Below are 14,021 nucleotides of genomic sequence, written 5' to 3'. Positions count from 1 at the left end.
TAGTTCGGTCAGAGAGATAGAGGATCAATTTATTCTCATTTTTTGTTTGGTTTGGATAGTTTCAAGTTCGGTTTGGTTCGAATAGTATAGTAACTGAAAATATCCGGAAAACATTCGGTTATCATTTGGTTATTTTGGGTAGTTTGGATAATTCGGGTTAAATATTAGGTATTTTGAGTAAAATATCAAATAATGATGATTTAGATAAAATTTTGGATATTTTAGACATCTAAAAATATATATCGTATAAAAATATACGGATACTTTCAACTAGTTTGAATACTTTGTAATAATTTAGTTTTTTCAAATATTTCCGAATACTTTTAATATATTATAAATTATAAATATATATTTAATTATATTATATGTGTATATAATTAATATTTTTTATATATTCGGTATTCGTTCGGTTCAGTTATTTCATATATAAAAATATAGGAACCATTTGAATATTTATTTCAGACCGGCTCGGTTTCGGGTATTTCGATTCGGTTTGTTTCTTTTTTTTTGCCGTAGATGCTTGTTTTAAAAGCCGTTTTGTAATAAACATAGTAAACCTAAGAGAATCGCAAGTTTAATATGGCGGACGTGAGCGCCACCGCCGCGAGAAGAATCCGTAGCCGCCACTGCCACGGTGGTGATGGTGTGGTAGTAGACACAATCAGCGGTCTACCTGATGTGATTCTCCAACATATTCTCACCTTTATTCCAACCAAATACGCCATCACAACGTCGCTCTTGTCAAAACGATGGAGGCATGTATGGTGTGACACACCATCCCTCTCCTTCAAGAGCTCTCCTACCCTCAACGCTGCTTGCATTAACCAAACCCTGACTCTGTACACTGCTCCCAAGATGATGCATTTTCTTCTCGATATCAACGAGAAGGACGATGTTCCCCATATCGACAGGTGGATCAAGTTTGCCATGTCCCGGAACGTGGAGAATATGTTCTTGTCTCTCTGGGTTGACAAGTATAGTTTTCCTGAGTTCTTATACGTTAGCTCCTCTCTCAAGCAACTTACCTTAAAGCACTGTGATACGTCTCCCAAATGCTCAGTGTCGTGGACTTCTCTCAAGAACCTGTCCTTGGTTAAATGTGGTGTCTCTGATGAATCTATGGCTAAGATTCTATCTGGCTGTCCCGTTCTCGAGTGCTTAACATTCAATCATTGCGATGAACTAAGTAATCTTGATCTTAGCAGATCACTGCGTTTGAGAACATTAGTTGTAGAGCGCAGCAGTTCGGCTACGGGGCCAAAAGATATCAACGCACCACATATACATTATCTCTATTTGAGATACTCTCAGTTCCCAAGTAGTTTAGTTGATGTCTCGTCTTTAACCGAAGCTAATGTCAACATTTGCACGAATGAACTATCCTACAATGCTCGTTTGCTTCAACCCGCGGTGATGGATATGCTAGAAAAGCTACAGCATGTTGAGAAACTTACTTTTGGAGGAAACCTTCTTCAGGTATACGTTTTGGCCCAATTTTTGTTTATTCTCTAATCAGGTCGGGGGTTTGAAATATTTCTTAAGAATTTGAGTAAAATTTTTTTTTTTTCATAATTTAAAAGTCTATACAAAAAAACTTCAAAAATTTATGTGTCTAAATCCGGCCCTGTCTCTAATGCCTTGGATTAATTTGCTTTCATAAACTTTTTGTTGATGCATGGATTCATTAGTTTGCAATAGGCTTTGGTTTTCTTATAAAGTTTCTGATCAATGATTCTTTGTGTTAGGTTTTATCTGTTGCCCAGCTTCGTGGTGTTCCTTTTCCAATGTTCAAGGTCAAAGCATTGACACTTAAGACAAGGATCTTTCATTATATTATTCCTGGCATAAGAAGGGTGTTACAAAACTCAGATGATTTAAAGAAGCTAACAGTGCACACAATCCATTGCGACATCAAACTGGTATATATCTATCTTACCATAAACCTCTTTTAATTTATATTATTTTGATGTTCTAACTATCAACTGAATCCAAGAACCATATGTTTTTCTTATATTTTTCTTGTTTTACAGGCAAAGCGTCTTGACCACTACTTGGCATTCCAAGCCTTCAATAAGGCGCAGTTGCGTCGGAGACCAAAAGATGCGGTCCATTGGGATGTAAAGTCAAAGCACCTGCCTTTGTTCGTGGAACTTGTGCTTAAAAACACAAAGACTTTAGACAAGATGTTCTTAGTATTGGACCATCGTTACCGTATGTTTAGAAAGATTATTGGAACACTTTCTCGCAACGACAAAGTCTCCATTAGTTTTGACTCTTATTGATTATTGTTACGTTGAACCTCGTTTAAAGATGAACTTTTATTTATTTATTTTGGATCAGTTAGGATTATAAAATCCTCCTGACTTTTGTTTCTCGACATTAATTTTTATAAGATCATTCTTCTTTACCTTTGTCTACACTTTTATTGATATTTATTGTGATGTAACGACATGAGATAAATAGCCTTTCTCTACAAAAGAGGCAATGCAGTCATCGAACATCTCTTCAAGGGACTTGAACTTGAGCCCGAGTGTAACAGCCCGGTCCGACCGGGGTTATCGAAGGGGCGTTATGGACACGTGTCTACTCATTTAGACAACCCTACGGGTCCCGTTACTGGTCCCGAGAGACGAGCGCATAACCTTCTTTGAAATACCGTCACACCCACATCCATATACTTCTACTTACAGTCCTGCGCACAGGGAAAAATGGAAATGGAGGGGGTGAGCAACAAGTTACTCAGTGAAGTGACTCTAGACCAGCCTGCCCGCATGACACTCTATACTACTCTATGCGGGAACTAGGACTGACTAGCCACTACAATCAGTTAATGCATTTTATCATTTCCTATCACCATCTGTAATTTCCACACACACTTCCATTCATTTCTAACAACCTAGTAATCAATCAATACAATGATCTCACTCATTGCCACACACGCCATCCCTAGACTTAACCGACTCATCTTACCAGTCCGACTCGATCCTATGACTTCTTTAACTTCCTGTACCCGACCATGAGCTAAAACCCTACAATGCATATCCTTTTCATCTTTTCCTCTTTTCCTCTTTTCCTCAGTGGGTAGCCCCCCACTAGGCTTCTACCCCATATTCATGTGGATTGGCCACATCTCCTATGGGTGCTTCCATATTCATGTGGATTCGCCACATCTCCTATGGATACCTAGCGTGGACCACTTACCCCACCTACTTTCCTTAGACTCTCTATATGCTTTCCCACCCATGCTTAACCTTAACAACATTCTTTCATCCTTTTACTTATCCTTTCACTTCCTTATCGTTTTCACCTAACCCTTCCCATTCCCAATTACTTCCCTTTTCATTCCTACTTGTACTTGGACTCAATCACTAGACGCCACCCGTTATCGGTGTCACACAATACACATCGCATTCAAGTTCTACTTCAATAACTTTTATAATCATTGCTCATCTATCATCCTAGCATTTATTTCTCTCTAGCATCCTAACTTCAATCACAACCACACATGGGACAACACAACCAAACATACAAGTATCAACTACCAAACAGCCATTACCACAACAATTCAATTCAGTTCATCAAGTCCCATTTATCAATATGAGGGTTCTTATGCATCATGATCCATTCATCTATCATCCTAGCAATACCATGTACTATCAACCTAACTCCCAAACAGGGTCTAATCAAACCTAACCCCAACATATAGGAGTATACAGAACAATGAAAGCAGGTTGGGTTCGAAACACTCCACCTTAGCCTAGATCTGGATCCGGATCTGGGAACAAGAGACAAGAGGGAGGAGATCTGAACAGATCTGGAACAAGTAAACAAGAGAGAGACGAGATCTGGTCACCACCACAACACCACACAGCCACCACCATCACCACACTCGGACGATCACCCCACCACCCCTTGGACGTCCACCACCACCACCACTGGCGGCTCGGCTTGCTCTTGGGGGGCTCGCGGCAAGGAGAGAGAAGAGAGATCACGGAGAGAGAAAGAGAAAGAGAGGCATGAGAGAAGAAGAGAGAAAAGGAAAAGAGAAGCTTGACGGCTAGGGTTTCCTAGTCTCTCTAAATCTCTGCAGAGCTTCGCTCAAGTTTCAGAAATGAGAGAAAAGAAGGGGCTGCATCTCTTTTTATAGGAAAGGGTGAAGGGAACCCTAGGTTTTTGTCAAATGGGCCGTAGAGAAGCCCAATCTTTTATGATAATTTGTGGGCCATGAACCGGGCCGTTACAATTCTCCCCCACTTGAATGGAATTCGTCCCCGAATTCTGTGTGTCGGTAATCCAACTTAACATCCCAAACCCAAATGGGTAACAACTCGTCCTTTGAAATCTAATGGTTCATGCAACAGGCCAGGTTCCATATTCCTCACAGAGATCCAACGTCTTCTTAAATCCCCATCGATTCTCCAACCGCGTTCTCATCCCTAGATTGCTTTCATCTCATATGCATTTCCATATCACCACCACTCTTGTCGACGTAATTCTCTAATGGTCATGTACCTCTTCTATCCTTTCATAAAGCAGCTCATCATCAACAATTATATCTGCTAAGCGGTTTCCTAGATCATCTCAGGCTCGAGATTCTGATCTCCCCCACTTTGGTCCAACATAAGGGATTCAACATGGTTGTTCATACAATTCTCATAGGGGATATCCATTTGCTCGACTCGTAGCTAATGTCTTGCATGGATTCAACTAATATCAGCTCCATTAACCTACTTCCTCTCTAAGCTCAACACACATGTACACCACATAGGTTGATTGCGATATCCTTGGCGACCCAACAACAAAAATATATTGTTATCATGTTCCATTTCCATTTGACACATACAACTCTTGCATCAATCATATACGGCCTTACACCCCACTGTTCTCAACTAACAAATCTCGACTGCAAAGCTCCATTAAAACCCTCTTTATCTTTACCCATGGCAGTTCCTCTTCGAATTCTGATAAATATGTCTGCTGCCCACTATAATGCCCATTGCGACCAATAACTTGTCCCATGGTCTCTTCCTTCACCGTTGCGTGGTACCCAACCACATCTCCGTTGATTAACTTAGCGAGCACTTCATCTCATGAAACTTAACAAGCTACTCCCAAATACCGTCACACTCTTCGGTGGAATAGAATATTGTGTCTTCGATCATCACTATCGCGTGCTTATCTTAATACGCTTGCGGCATCGTACATCCACTTCACATGAACATGTTGCGCATCAGTTGATCTAAAGACACACTTCTACAATTGGTAATGTCCATTACCAACTCATAATGTTGTCTCCTGGATGTTTTTCTTTGATATCAGAATCTGGCAATACCGTAATGTCAAATCGCTCTTAGTGAACTCCAAAGCTACTTGCTGTAGGTTCCAACAACTCAACGAACTATATGGTGCTAACCAATATGGTTCCTTTGACTAGACAATGTTCTGTATTTCCGCTCTATGGTGTATGCACTATTTCAGTTCCATGGGTCCTTAAAAAAAATGCTCAAAAGCGTTTGCATACCCGGCGACTGCAGCAATGGTATCCAATACTTAGAGTTTTCACTTCCAAATACAAATCATTCTCCTTTACACTTAACTCTTAAGCTTACAACATCAAGATAGCTTATATCCATATCCTAATCTTTATTCCATTACGGACTACTCTCCTCTCCTATCGAGGATTATGAGTACATGCCAATACAATACATTAACTCCATGTGCTTGGTCACGGTCTGCTTTCCTAGCTCTCTTCCTATTCATTAATCTTTGACCTCCGTATAGATTCTCGCTAAGCCCCGATGCTATCCCTAACATACTGCAACATCCCCGAACACTGGTACACCTCTAAATACGCATCCCAAAATTCTGTCACTTCATATCATTCCAAACTCCAACCCCAGCAGGTCCTGACTTGGTGTTTAGCTACTCCGCACCGAACATATCCTCATCCTTGAGTCCTTCGGTCTGACCATGTTTTCCTTGATGAACGAACCTCCTATCATAGTCCTACTGGTTGTACTAGTAGTATGCTCCCATCCATTATATCCTAGTGTGGTTCTTCTCGCACTTCCGTTCTTGTCACAACGAAACCGCCTTGTGGTAATGGCGAAGTCGCAAGTTCCCCTTGGCTCTGAGTATGTGATGCTTGGTTAGCCTATGATCTTCTTACAACCAAAACTATAACTCTGCACGTAATCTTGATTAGCTCATGATCCCAGTAATCTTGCACGTCACAACTATTCTTCAAATCGTTTTCATTTCCTTCAGGAAGCGGTGAATCAGTTCTTTCTCCCTTAGAGGGTGCCCAACAAATCTCCTCGGGGGATTACATCCTTATTGTATTCTCTTACATACATGTCTCTCTGGTCGTTACTGATTGTCGAAGACATCTTTCAAGTAGACATCCGATCAGAACCATACTAGAAGTATAAATATAGTGGGTGGTTTTGAAATCGTTTTCAGATCTTTTAGGAGAATCAAAACTTTCACAAACTCTTTTCTTTTTAATGAAAACAAGTTTTTTTTTTAAACGTCGGAAATGCTGATCCCTTAGGACAGAACTAAGGGATCTTATCCCGCTCTGATACCAATTGTAACAGCCCGATCCCCCGGCGTCCGACCGGGGTTATCGAAGGGGCGTTATGGACACGTGTCTACTCATTTAGACAATCCTACGGGTCCCGTTACTGGTTCCGAGAGACGAGCGCATAACCTTCTTTGAAATACCGTCACACCCACATCCATATACTTCTACTTACAGTCCTGCGCACAGGGAAAAATGGAAATGGAGGGGGTGAGCAACAAGTTACTCAGTGAAGTGACTCTAGACCAGCCTGCCCGCATGACACTCTATACTACTCTATGCGGGAACTAGGACTGACTAGCCACTACAATCAGTTAATGCATTTTATCATTTCCTATCACCATCTGTAATTTCCACACACACTTCCATTCATTTCTAACAACCTAGTAATCAATCAATACAATGATCTCACTCATTGCCACACACGCCATCCCTAGACTTAACCGACTCATCTTACCAGTCCGACTCGATCCTATGACTTCTTTAACTTCCTGTACCCGACCATGAGCTAAAACCCTACAATGCATATCCTTTTCATCTTTTCCTCTTTTCCTCTTTTCCTCTTTTCCTCAGTGGGTAGCCCCCCACTAGGCTTCTACCCCATATTCATGTGGATTGGCCACATCTCCTATGGGTGCTTCCATATTCATGTGGATTCGCCACATCTCCTATGGATACCTAGCGTGGACCACTTACCCCACCTACTTTCCTTAGACTCTCTATATGCTTTCCCACCCATGCTTAACCTTAACAACATTCTTTCATCCTTTTACTTATCCTTTCACTTCCTTATCGTTTTCACCTAACCCTTCCCATTCCCAATTACTTCCCTTTTCATTCCTACTTGTACTTGGACTCAATCACTAGACGCCACCCGTTATCGGTGTCACACAATACACATCGCATTCAAGTTCTACTTCAATAACTTTTATAATCATTGCTCATCTATCATCCTAGCATTTATTTCTCTCTAGCATCCTAACTTCAATCACAACCACACATGGGACAACACAACCAAACATACAAGTATCAACTACCAAACAGCCATTACCACAACAATTCAATTCAGTTCATCAAGTCCCATTTATCAATATGAGGGTTCTTATGCATCATGATCCATTCATCTATCATCCTAGCAATACCATGTACTATCAACCTAACTCCCAAACAGGGTCTAATCAAACCTAACCCCAACATATAGGAGTATACAGAACAATGAAAGCAGGTTGGGTTCGAAACACTCCACCTTAGCCTAGATCTGGATCCGGATCTGGGAACAAGAGACAAGAGGGAGGAGATCTGAACAGATCTGGAACAAGTAAACAAGAGAGAGACGAGATCTGGTCACCACCACAACACCACACAGCCACCACCATCACCACACTCGGACGATCACCCCACCACCCCTTGGACGTCCACCACCACCACCACTGGCGGCTCGGCTTGCTCTTGGGGGGCTCGCGGCAAGGAGAGAGAAGAGAGATCACGGAGAGAGAAAGAGAAAGAGAGGCATGAGAGAAGAAGAGAGAAAAGGAAAAGAGAAGCTTGACGGCTAGGGTTTCCTAGTCTCTCTAAATCTCTGCAGAGCTTCGCTCAAGTTTCAGAAATGAGAGAAAAGAAGGGGCTGCATCTCTTTTTATAGGAAAGGGTGAAGGGAACCCTAGGTTTTTGTCAAATGGGCCGTAGAGAAGCCCAATCTTTTATGATAATTTGTGGGCCATGAACCGGGCCGTTACACCGAGGCTCTTTATCTTCGATGTGTCAAAGTCGTAATGCAGCCTGTTTAGCTTCTCAAATCTGAATGGTTTCAAAGAGAAGATTATTTCATGGTCTAGATGTTTTTCTAATTTCAAGTAATAAAAAGGTTACGAGATGAGTGTCAAACCTCTTGGGGATAGGGAGTGATGGGTAACGTGCGGAGAGGAAGGACACCAGTTCCTCTAGACTGACAACGTTAGAGCTGCAAATATATCTGCCCCCGGCTGCTTCGTGTTCGAAAACGAGTATGTGGGTGCTTGCCACGTCATCGATATGAACGTACCCCATCTGTCCATGCCATTGAAACTTCTCTGTTTCTCCTGTTGTGTTATGCAACAAGTTATAAGCATTTTGCAACAAAGTACAATGGAGCTATTCTGATAGATGTTTTCTACCTTTCAGCAATCCGAGGACATCAGATGCTGTAGAACACAGATCAGGAGGCAGGCTGGGTCCAACGAGGAAGGATGGTAGAACAGTGACGAGGTCAATACCATTTTCTTCACAGAATTTCCATGCAGCTTGCTCCGCTAATGTTTTTGACAATGCATACCAGACCTTATTTTACATGCAATGCATTTACACAAACTGTTAGTTAATATGATTAAGAAATGGTGATCTCCATGACCCGATCTGACCACAGTCCAGTAAAACATCCCCCCCTCCCTTTTTGAAGGCCGTTTTTACATAGACAATCCTCTAAATTATATTAAAAAAAAAAAGAATTACTAAGTTTCTTAAAAAAAATTTCGAGCCTCCGAAATCTCAGATCCGGCCTTAATGATCTTCGTTTTTTTTTGTTTATAGAGATTGCTATACAAACCTGAAAACGGTTGCAGAGTTCAACAGAGGTCCAAACAGATTCGTCAAGAGGGATATTGGGATCAAAATCATCTCTGATCCTGACTGTTGAGGAGGAAGAGGTGAGGACCACACGCTTCAAAGACTGATTCTTCATGCATGATCTCAGTACATTCAGTGTGCCCTCTATAGCTGGTTTCAAAATCTCCTCCTATCATATCACAAGAAATAAGTGTTAAAAGAATATCTATAAAATGAATACACAAAGATTATGTAGTGGGGATCATGCCTCAGGATTAGAGGAAGGCTTAAAAACAGGAGAAGCAGTATGGAAAACTCCTTGGCATCCCATTATGGCTTTATCAAAACTTCCATCTTCCATTAGATCTGCCTTCACCAACCTTAGTCTCTCCTTTGCCCCTTCCAACTTCCGAAGGTGCGCAAGCTTCTTCTCATTTCCTGTCACAACAGTAAATTGAGTCTCACTTTGGCTAGCTTTTCAAGGCAACCAAAAGATGGAAAGAGAAACCTGGATCTCTGACTGTTCCGATAACTTCATATCCCTCAAGGAGAAGCCTCTTAACAAGCCAAGAAGCTAAGAAGCCCAAGAAGCTAAGAAGCCTGAAGCTCCAGTCACACAAACTTTTCCTTTTGGTTTATCCATTTTACTGGCTGGTAACGATGGTATCACACCCGAATAGTTTATATAACATGTGTATCCACCATGCTGAAGGTAAGTAAGTACAGATTAGGTAGATCATTCAACTCATGTGAGTTGCTTATTGATTTTTCTTTTAAAATGGTTTTCTCTTGAGAACAAAAAAATTGTTGTCATTGTCATAACATGAATTAGTAAAAACCTTTCTCAGTGTGATGTAAGCCAAGTAGCAATTTACAAAACATACAAAATTTGAGAAAGGTACAGTGTCAATCTGTACATAATAAGACAAAATAGTGTAACCAATCACATGACATTCTGTACAATAGTAGAAGATTCTCTGAGTACCCTTCCTTGCTTGGATTGCTCAGCACCTTAAGCGGGACATTCGGAGCTTCAACCAACAGATGGAGAAGACGAACTTCTATCCATGCTGCACTAGCCAACTCTATTCTCCCACCAAATCTCTTAATACAAGGAACAAAAAATGGCTCCGACCCTCGCAGAAGAAAAAGATTGAAATATATTCTGGTCAGCTCAAGAAAAGCGCTACAAGCAAGCCGGTTTACGAGTGCAGAGAATTGACTCCGTCGAGGAACATTCTGGTTGCTAGAGCTCTGCCAGATCAAACGAGAGAAAATTGTTTAGAAAAAAAAAACAGTAACCATTTCCAGTGGCAACATCTACACAAAGGCAAAAGAAGAAATAAACAGAACAAATATTTCAATGAATTAAGGAAACTTGTTTACTAGGCCAAACATCTTTTGGTATTAACTCTAGATATAGTTGACTGTTCTAAGAAGAACAAGAAGCTGCAAAACTGTTGTTTTCAAAAAGTTGCAAGTAAAATTTCTCTCAGTGGTTAGTACTTGGCAGCTCAAGTTATAGGAAGTCTCGAAGACTTGGTGAAATGGGAGAAGTTATGAAAAACTTCCACATGAAGAAATTAAACTGAGGGAATATAGGTGTTAGGCGTACCTGCGTGTTACATTGATACATTCTTTATCTAGGACCCCAACAGGGTGTATTCTGCGAGAATCACTGCCGCCTGAAACGACTGGAACATGAGATATTTCATGCTTGTTCATGATTGTTTGGGCAGCAAGAAGATCCATATCAGGTGTCACAGTCCACGGCACCATACATCCTCCGCTCATCGAACATATTTCACTTACAAAAATCTCCTAAACCAAAGCAGTGGTTCAATTATTTGATCAGGTTACATAAAGATAGATGCAGTTATTTCAGAAGTGACTATTCTAATTCATACCTTAGGTTCTTTGTTTCCTTCTTTTCTTGATTTGCTGAATTCCAGAATGTCTGAAAGTGTAAGTAGCCCGAGATAGATATTGTCAGGATCAACAATCAGCGCACAGGATTGTTTCTCTATCAGCATACGAGTTACTGCTTCTTCCAGAGAAGTGCTCATCATAACTGTGGCGAATCTTGTTCGCATGGCTTCTGAAACGAAGATACTCCTTGGAAGCTCCTCAGCTTGGATGCTTGAATCATCTACACAAAGAGAACTTTCAACTTCACAAAGGTTATTCGTTGACGATCCATCATCAGATGTAGTCAGAGACTGTATAGCCTCTTGTTTGTTTCTTTTCCTAGTTTCTTTTGTCTCTCTTGTTTCTTGTCTCTTTGATTGTCCAGATGTAATCCATGACGACATGCCCACAGCTCCCAGTAGGGGTAACACTATACGATAGTCCTGTGTAAGTTCAAATAGCAGTAGTACCGATGTAAGAGGAACTTGACAAACTCCCGCAAGTGTAGCAGCCATTCCAACCTGTACAACAAAACAATCAGACGAACAGAATCATCAGCAATGAGGCCAAGGCAAAAAAAAAACAAGAGACTCTGAAAAAACATTGACCATGTAAGAACAGTACCAGACCATAAGCTTGTGGAGAAGCCACTTCGAGGATAGAGAGATGAATCCCAGGGTTCTGAGCCAAGGCAATGCCAATAAACTTCCCATAGGCCATTCCTGCCGCCCCACCGATAAACAGAGAAGGAGCATAGTATCCTCCCACCAGTCCAGAAGCTCGACACAACGCGGTTGCAGCTATCTTGACCGCTACCAGCTGAAGTAAAAGATCAGCTGAAAGTCCCTTCACAAAGGGCCGAGACTCCAACAGAATATCAACGTTCTCAAAACCCCAGTATAAGACTTCAGGGTATACTAAAGCTATGATACCAACGGTTAAGCCACCCATTACAGGAAATACAGACTTTGGTATCCCGGCGTCCTTGTTGAGAGTGTCAACAGCAGAGGTCATGGATGATGTGCATCGAGATAACGCCAACGAGACTAAGCCACAGAGAGCGCCCAGTAAAAGATAGAGTGGAAGTTCTGCAAATCAGTAAAACAGTTCTCATTCTGTCTTGCATAAAAGGAGAATGATGTAGGCATGCAGGTTTGGGTAGTTCGAGTAATTCGAAGAGTTTGGTTCGACTAAAATCTCACTGAATCGAACCGCTCGGTTCTGTATTCAGGTAGTTCGGAATTTTTTTTATAGAAACTAACCGAAGATGTTTCGATTCGGTTAAAATTTGGGTAAACTTGGTTAAATTTGATAATTTTAGTTAGTTCGGTTACTTCGGTTGGAAATTTTGGTAACTCGGTAGTTCGGTTAGAAATTTGGTTACATTTTTTTTTGGAAAATCGAACTAACCGATTACCAAAACTAGCCGAATTGGACCGTAAAAAAGTTTGGTTTGGTATTCGAGTAGTTCGGTTTTTAATTTTTTTACCAAAACTAACCAAAGTTTCTGGTTTTGATTATATTTCGGTTAAAATTTAGGTAAAGTCGATTAAATTCGGGAAATTTCGGTGACTTCGGTTCGAAATTTTGGTTAATAGTTCAGTTCGAAATTTGGTTTTAAAAAAAAAATTCTTTTGAAAACCCGAACTAACCAATTACCGAAAACCGAAGTTTTTTTATAAACTTGCTGAATCAAACCGAACTTCTCACCGAACTAACCGAAATTTTGGTTCGGTTCGGTTAAAAGTCCCATGCCTAGATGAAAGCATAAGAATGGTGATGTACAGTACCTCCAGGAGAGCGGAAGTCATAGTCAGGAACCTTAAACGCAGGCTCAGATCCCAAACCAATTTCAGAAACAACAGAAGCAATAACAGCACTAAGAATAACCATCGAAGTAGAGTTTGGAAGTGAAGTAGACGAATCACTCGACGAAGGCCACAAAACAGATTCAACTGCAAAGAAGCATCCAGCAACAGCCGCATTGAACCCTGCAAAATAAAGTATATAGTTATCTGCTTATCAAATAAAATAAAATAAAATAAAATAAAGTATATAATTATCCGTCATGAACAAACCAGAAGAGATTCCAGAAGCTGAGCCAGCTGCAAGCAGCGAGAGCCCAGTCTGAGGACTCTTATTAAACACAGAGTTAACACCTCTCGCGATCGACGCTCCGATCTCAACGCTGGGACCTTCAGGCCCCAGCGAGTTTCCGGTGCCGAGCGTCACACACGCCGCAACCGCCTTGAGGAAAGGACGCAGCAGTACTGCGGTATCGGAATCTTCAGCTGCTTCTCGGAGGTTGTTAAGGACGCTGACTAACAAACCGCCGAGAGTCGGGACGAGGATGACGCGCAGCCAGACGGATCCGATCGGCGCGTCTCTGAGCCACGAGGCTCCGCGATCGGGGATCCCGTCCCACGAGAAGTCTCGGAGCAGGTGGACGCAGTTGTTGAAGAGAACCACGCTTATGCCCGTGAGGACTCCGACTAAACACGCCGAGACTATCGCGAGCTCCTGCGACGGCGGTTCATCGAATCCAGCACCATCCTCAACAACCTGCTGCTTCGTCGCCGGAGAACGCGGGAAAATTCTACCGCCGGTGGCGACGGATCGGGGGGAAGGGAGGAGATTGAAGTGCGAAGGAACGTTGGTTCTGCGGATCGGAGAGAATCTCCGGGGAGAGAAGGGAGATCGGAGAGCAGCACAGAGTGCAGGCGTGGCTGCTGCCATGAACGGGACTGCTTCCGAGAAGTGACACCATTAACGGATCTTAACGGATCATCAATCTGACGTGGCTCAGCCTCCTCCATACAAGTCAGCTTATTAATTCCGGTTCGTATCGGTTTAATTGAATTTTACAACTCGATACCCGTGGTTGTGAAGAAGGCTGGGCCCAAGTAGAATACACCATTTGGGCCTACGTTATATTTTATTTAAATAAGAA

At 41.8% G+C, this 14,021-nt stretch overlaps 3 protein-coding genes across 4 annotated transcripts; 1 reads left to right on the top strand and 2 right to left on the bottom strand.

The window, feature by feature from the left end:
- Positions 1-323: 323 nt before the first annotated feature.
- LOC106354195 (putative F-box/LRR-repeat protein At3g18150) lies at positions 324-2,428 on the top strand. Its single transcript, XM_048778707.1, has 3 exons — positions 324-1,476; positions 1,746-1,919; positions 2,031-2,428. Exons 1-3 carry the CDS (start codon positions 580-582, stop codon positions 2,280-2,282), a joined length of 1,323 nt encoding a protein of 440 aa, XP_048634664.1. The 5' UTR covers positions 324-579; the 3' UTR covers positions 2,283-2,428.
- LOC106454936 (tetraketide alpha-pyrone reductase 1) lies at positions 1,968-9,798 on the bottom strand. The gene is made up of 8 exons (XM_048778683.1): positions 9,672-9,798; positions 9,432-9,601; positions 9,165-9,353; positions 8,737-8,899; positions 8,469-8,661; positions 8,326-8,380; positions 2,409-2,531; positions 1,968-2,156 (listed from the first exon to the last, which is right to left on the bottom strand). The coding sequence occupies exons 2-7, from the start codon at positions 9,522-9,524 to the stop codon at positions 2,433-2,435; spliced, it is 792 nt and encodes a 263-aa protein (XP_048634640.1). The 5' UTR covers positions 9,525-9,601; positions 9,672-9,798; the 3' UTR covers positions 1,968-2,156; positions 2,409-2,432.
- A 178-nt stretch (positions 9,799-9,976) lies between these two features.
- On the bottom strand, positions 9,977-13,856 carry LOC106455035 (chloride channel protein CLC-e-like). 2 transcript variants are annotated; one of them, XM_013784454.3, is made up of 6 exons: positions 13,150-13,856; positions 12,862-13,062; positions 11,696-12,159; positions 11,071-11,592; positions 10,779-10,981; positions 9,977-10,417 (listed from the first exon to the last, which is right to left on the bottom strand). In XM_013784454.3, exons 1-6 carry the CDS (start codon positions 13,805-13,807, stop codon positions 10,366-10,368), a joined length of 2,100 nt encoding a protein of 699 aa, XP_013639908.2. In that variant the 5' UTR covers positions 13,808-13,856; the 3' UTR covers positions 9,977-10,365. The 2 variants fall into 2 exon arrangements, with proteins under 2 accessions (XP_013639908.2, XP_013639855.2); XM_013784401.3 differs by having other exon boundaries at positions 10,779-10,984; positions 13,150-13,850.
- Positions 13,857-14,021: the final 165 nt, after the last annotated feature.

The sequence above is a fragment of the Brassica napus genome, chromosome A1, assembly GCF_020379485.1.
Source record: "Brassica napus cultivar Da-Ae chromosome A1, Da-Ae, whole genome shotgun sequence".
Lineage (NCBI taxonomy): Eukaryota > Viridiplantae > Streptophyta > Magnoliopsida > Brassicales > Brassicaceae > Brassica > Brassica napus.
Note: the sequence above shows the minus strand (reverse complement) of the source record. Positions and strands in the feature narration are given on the sequence as shown.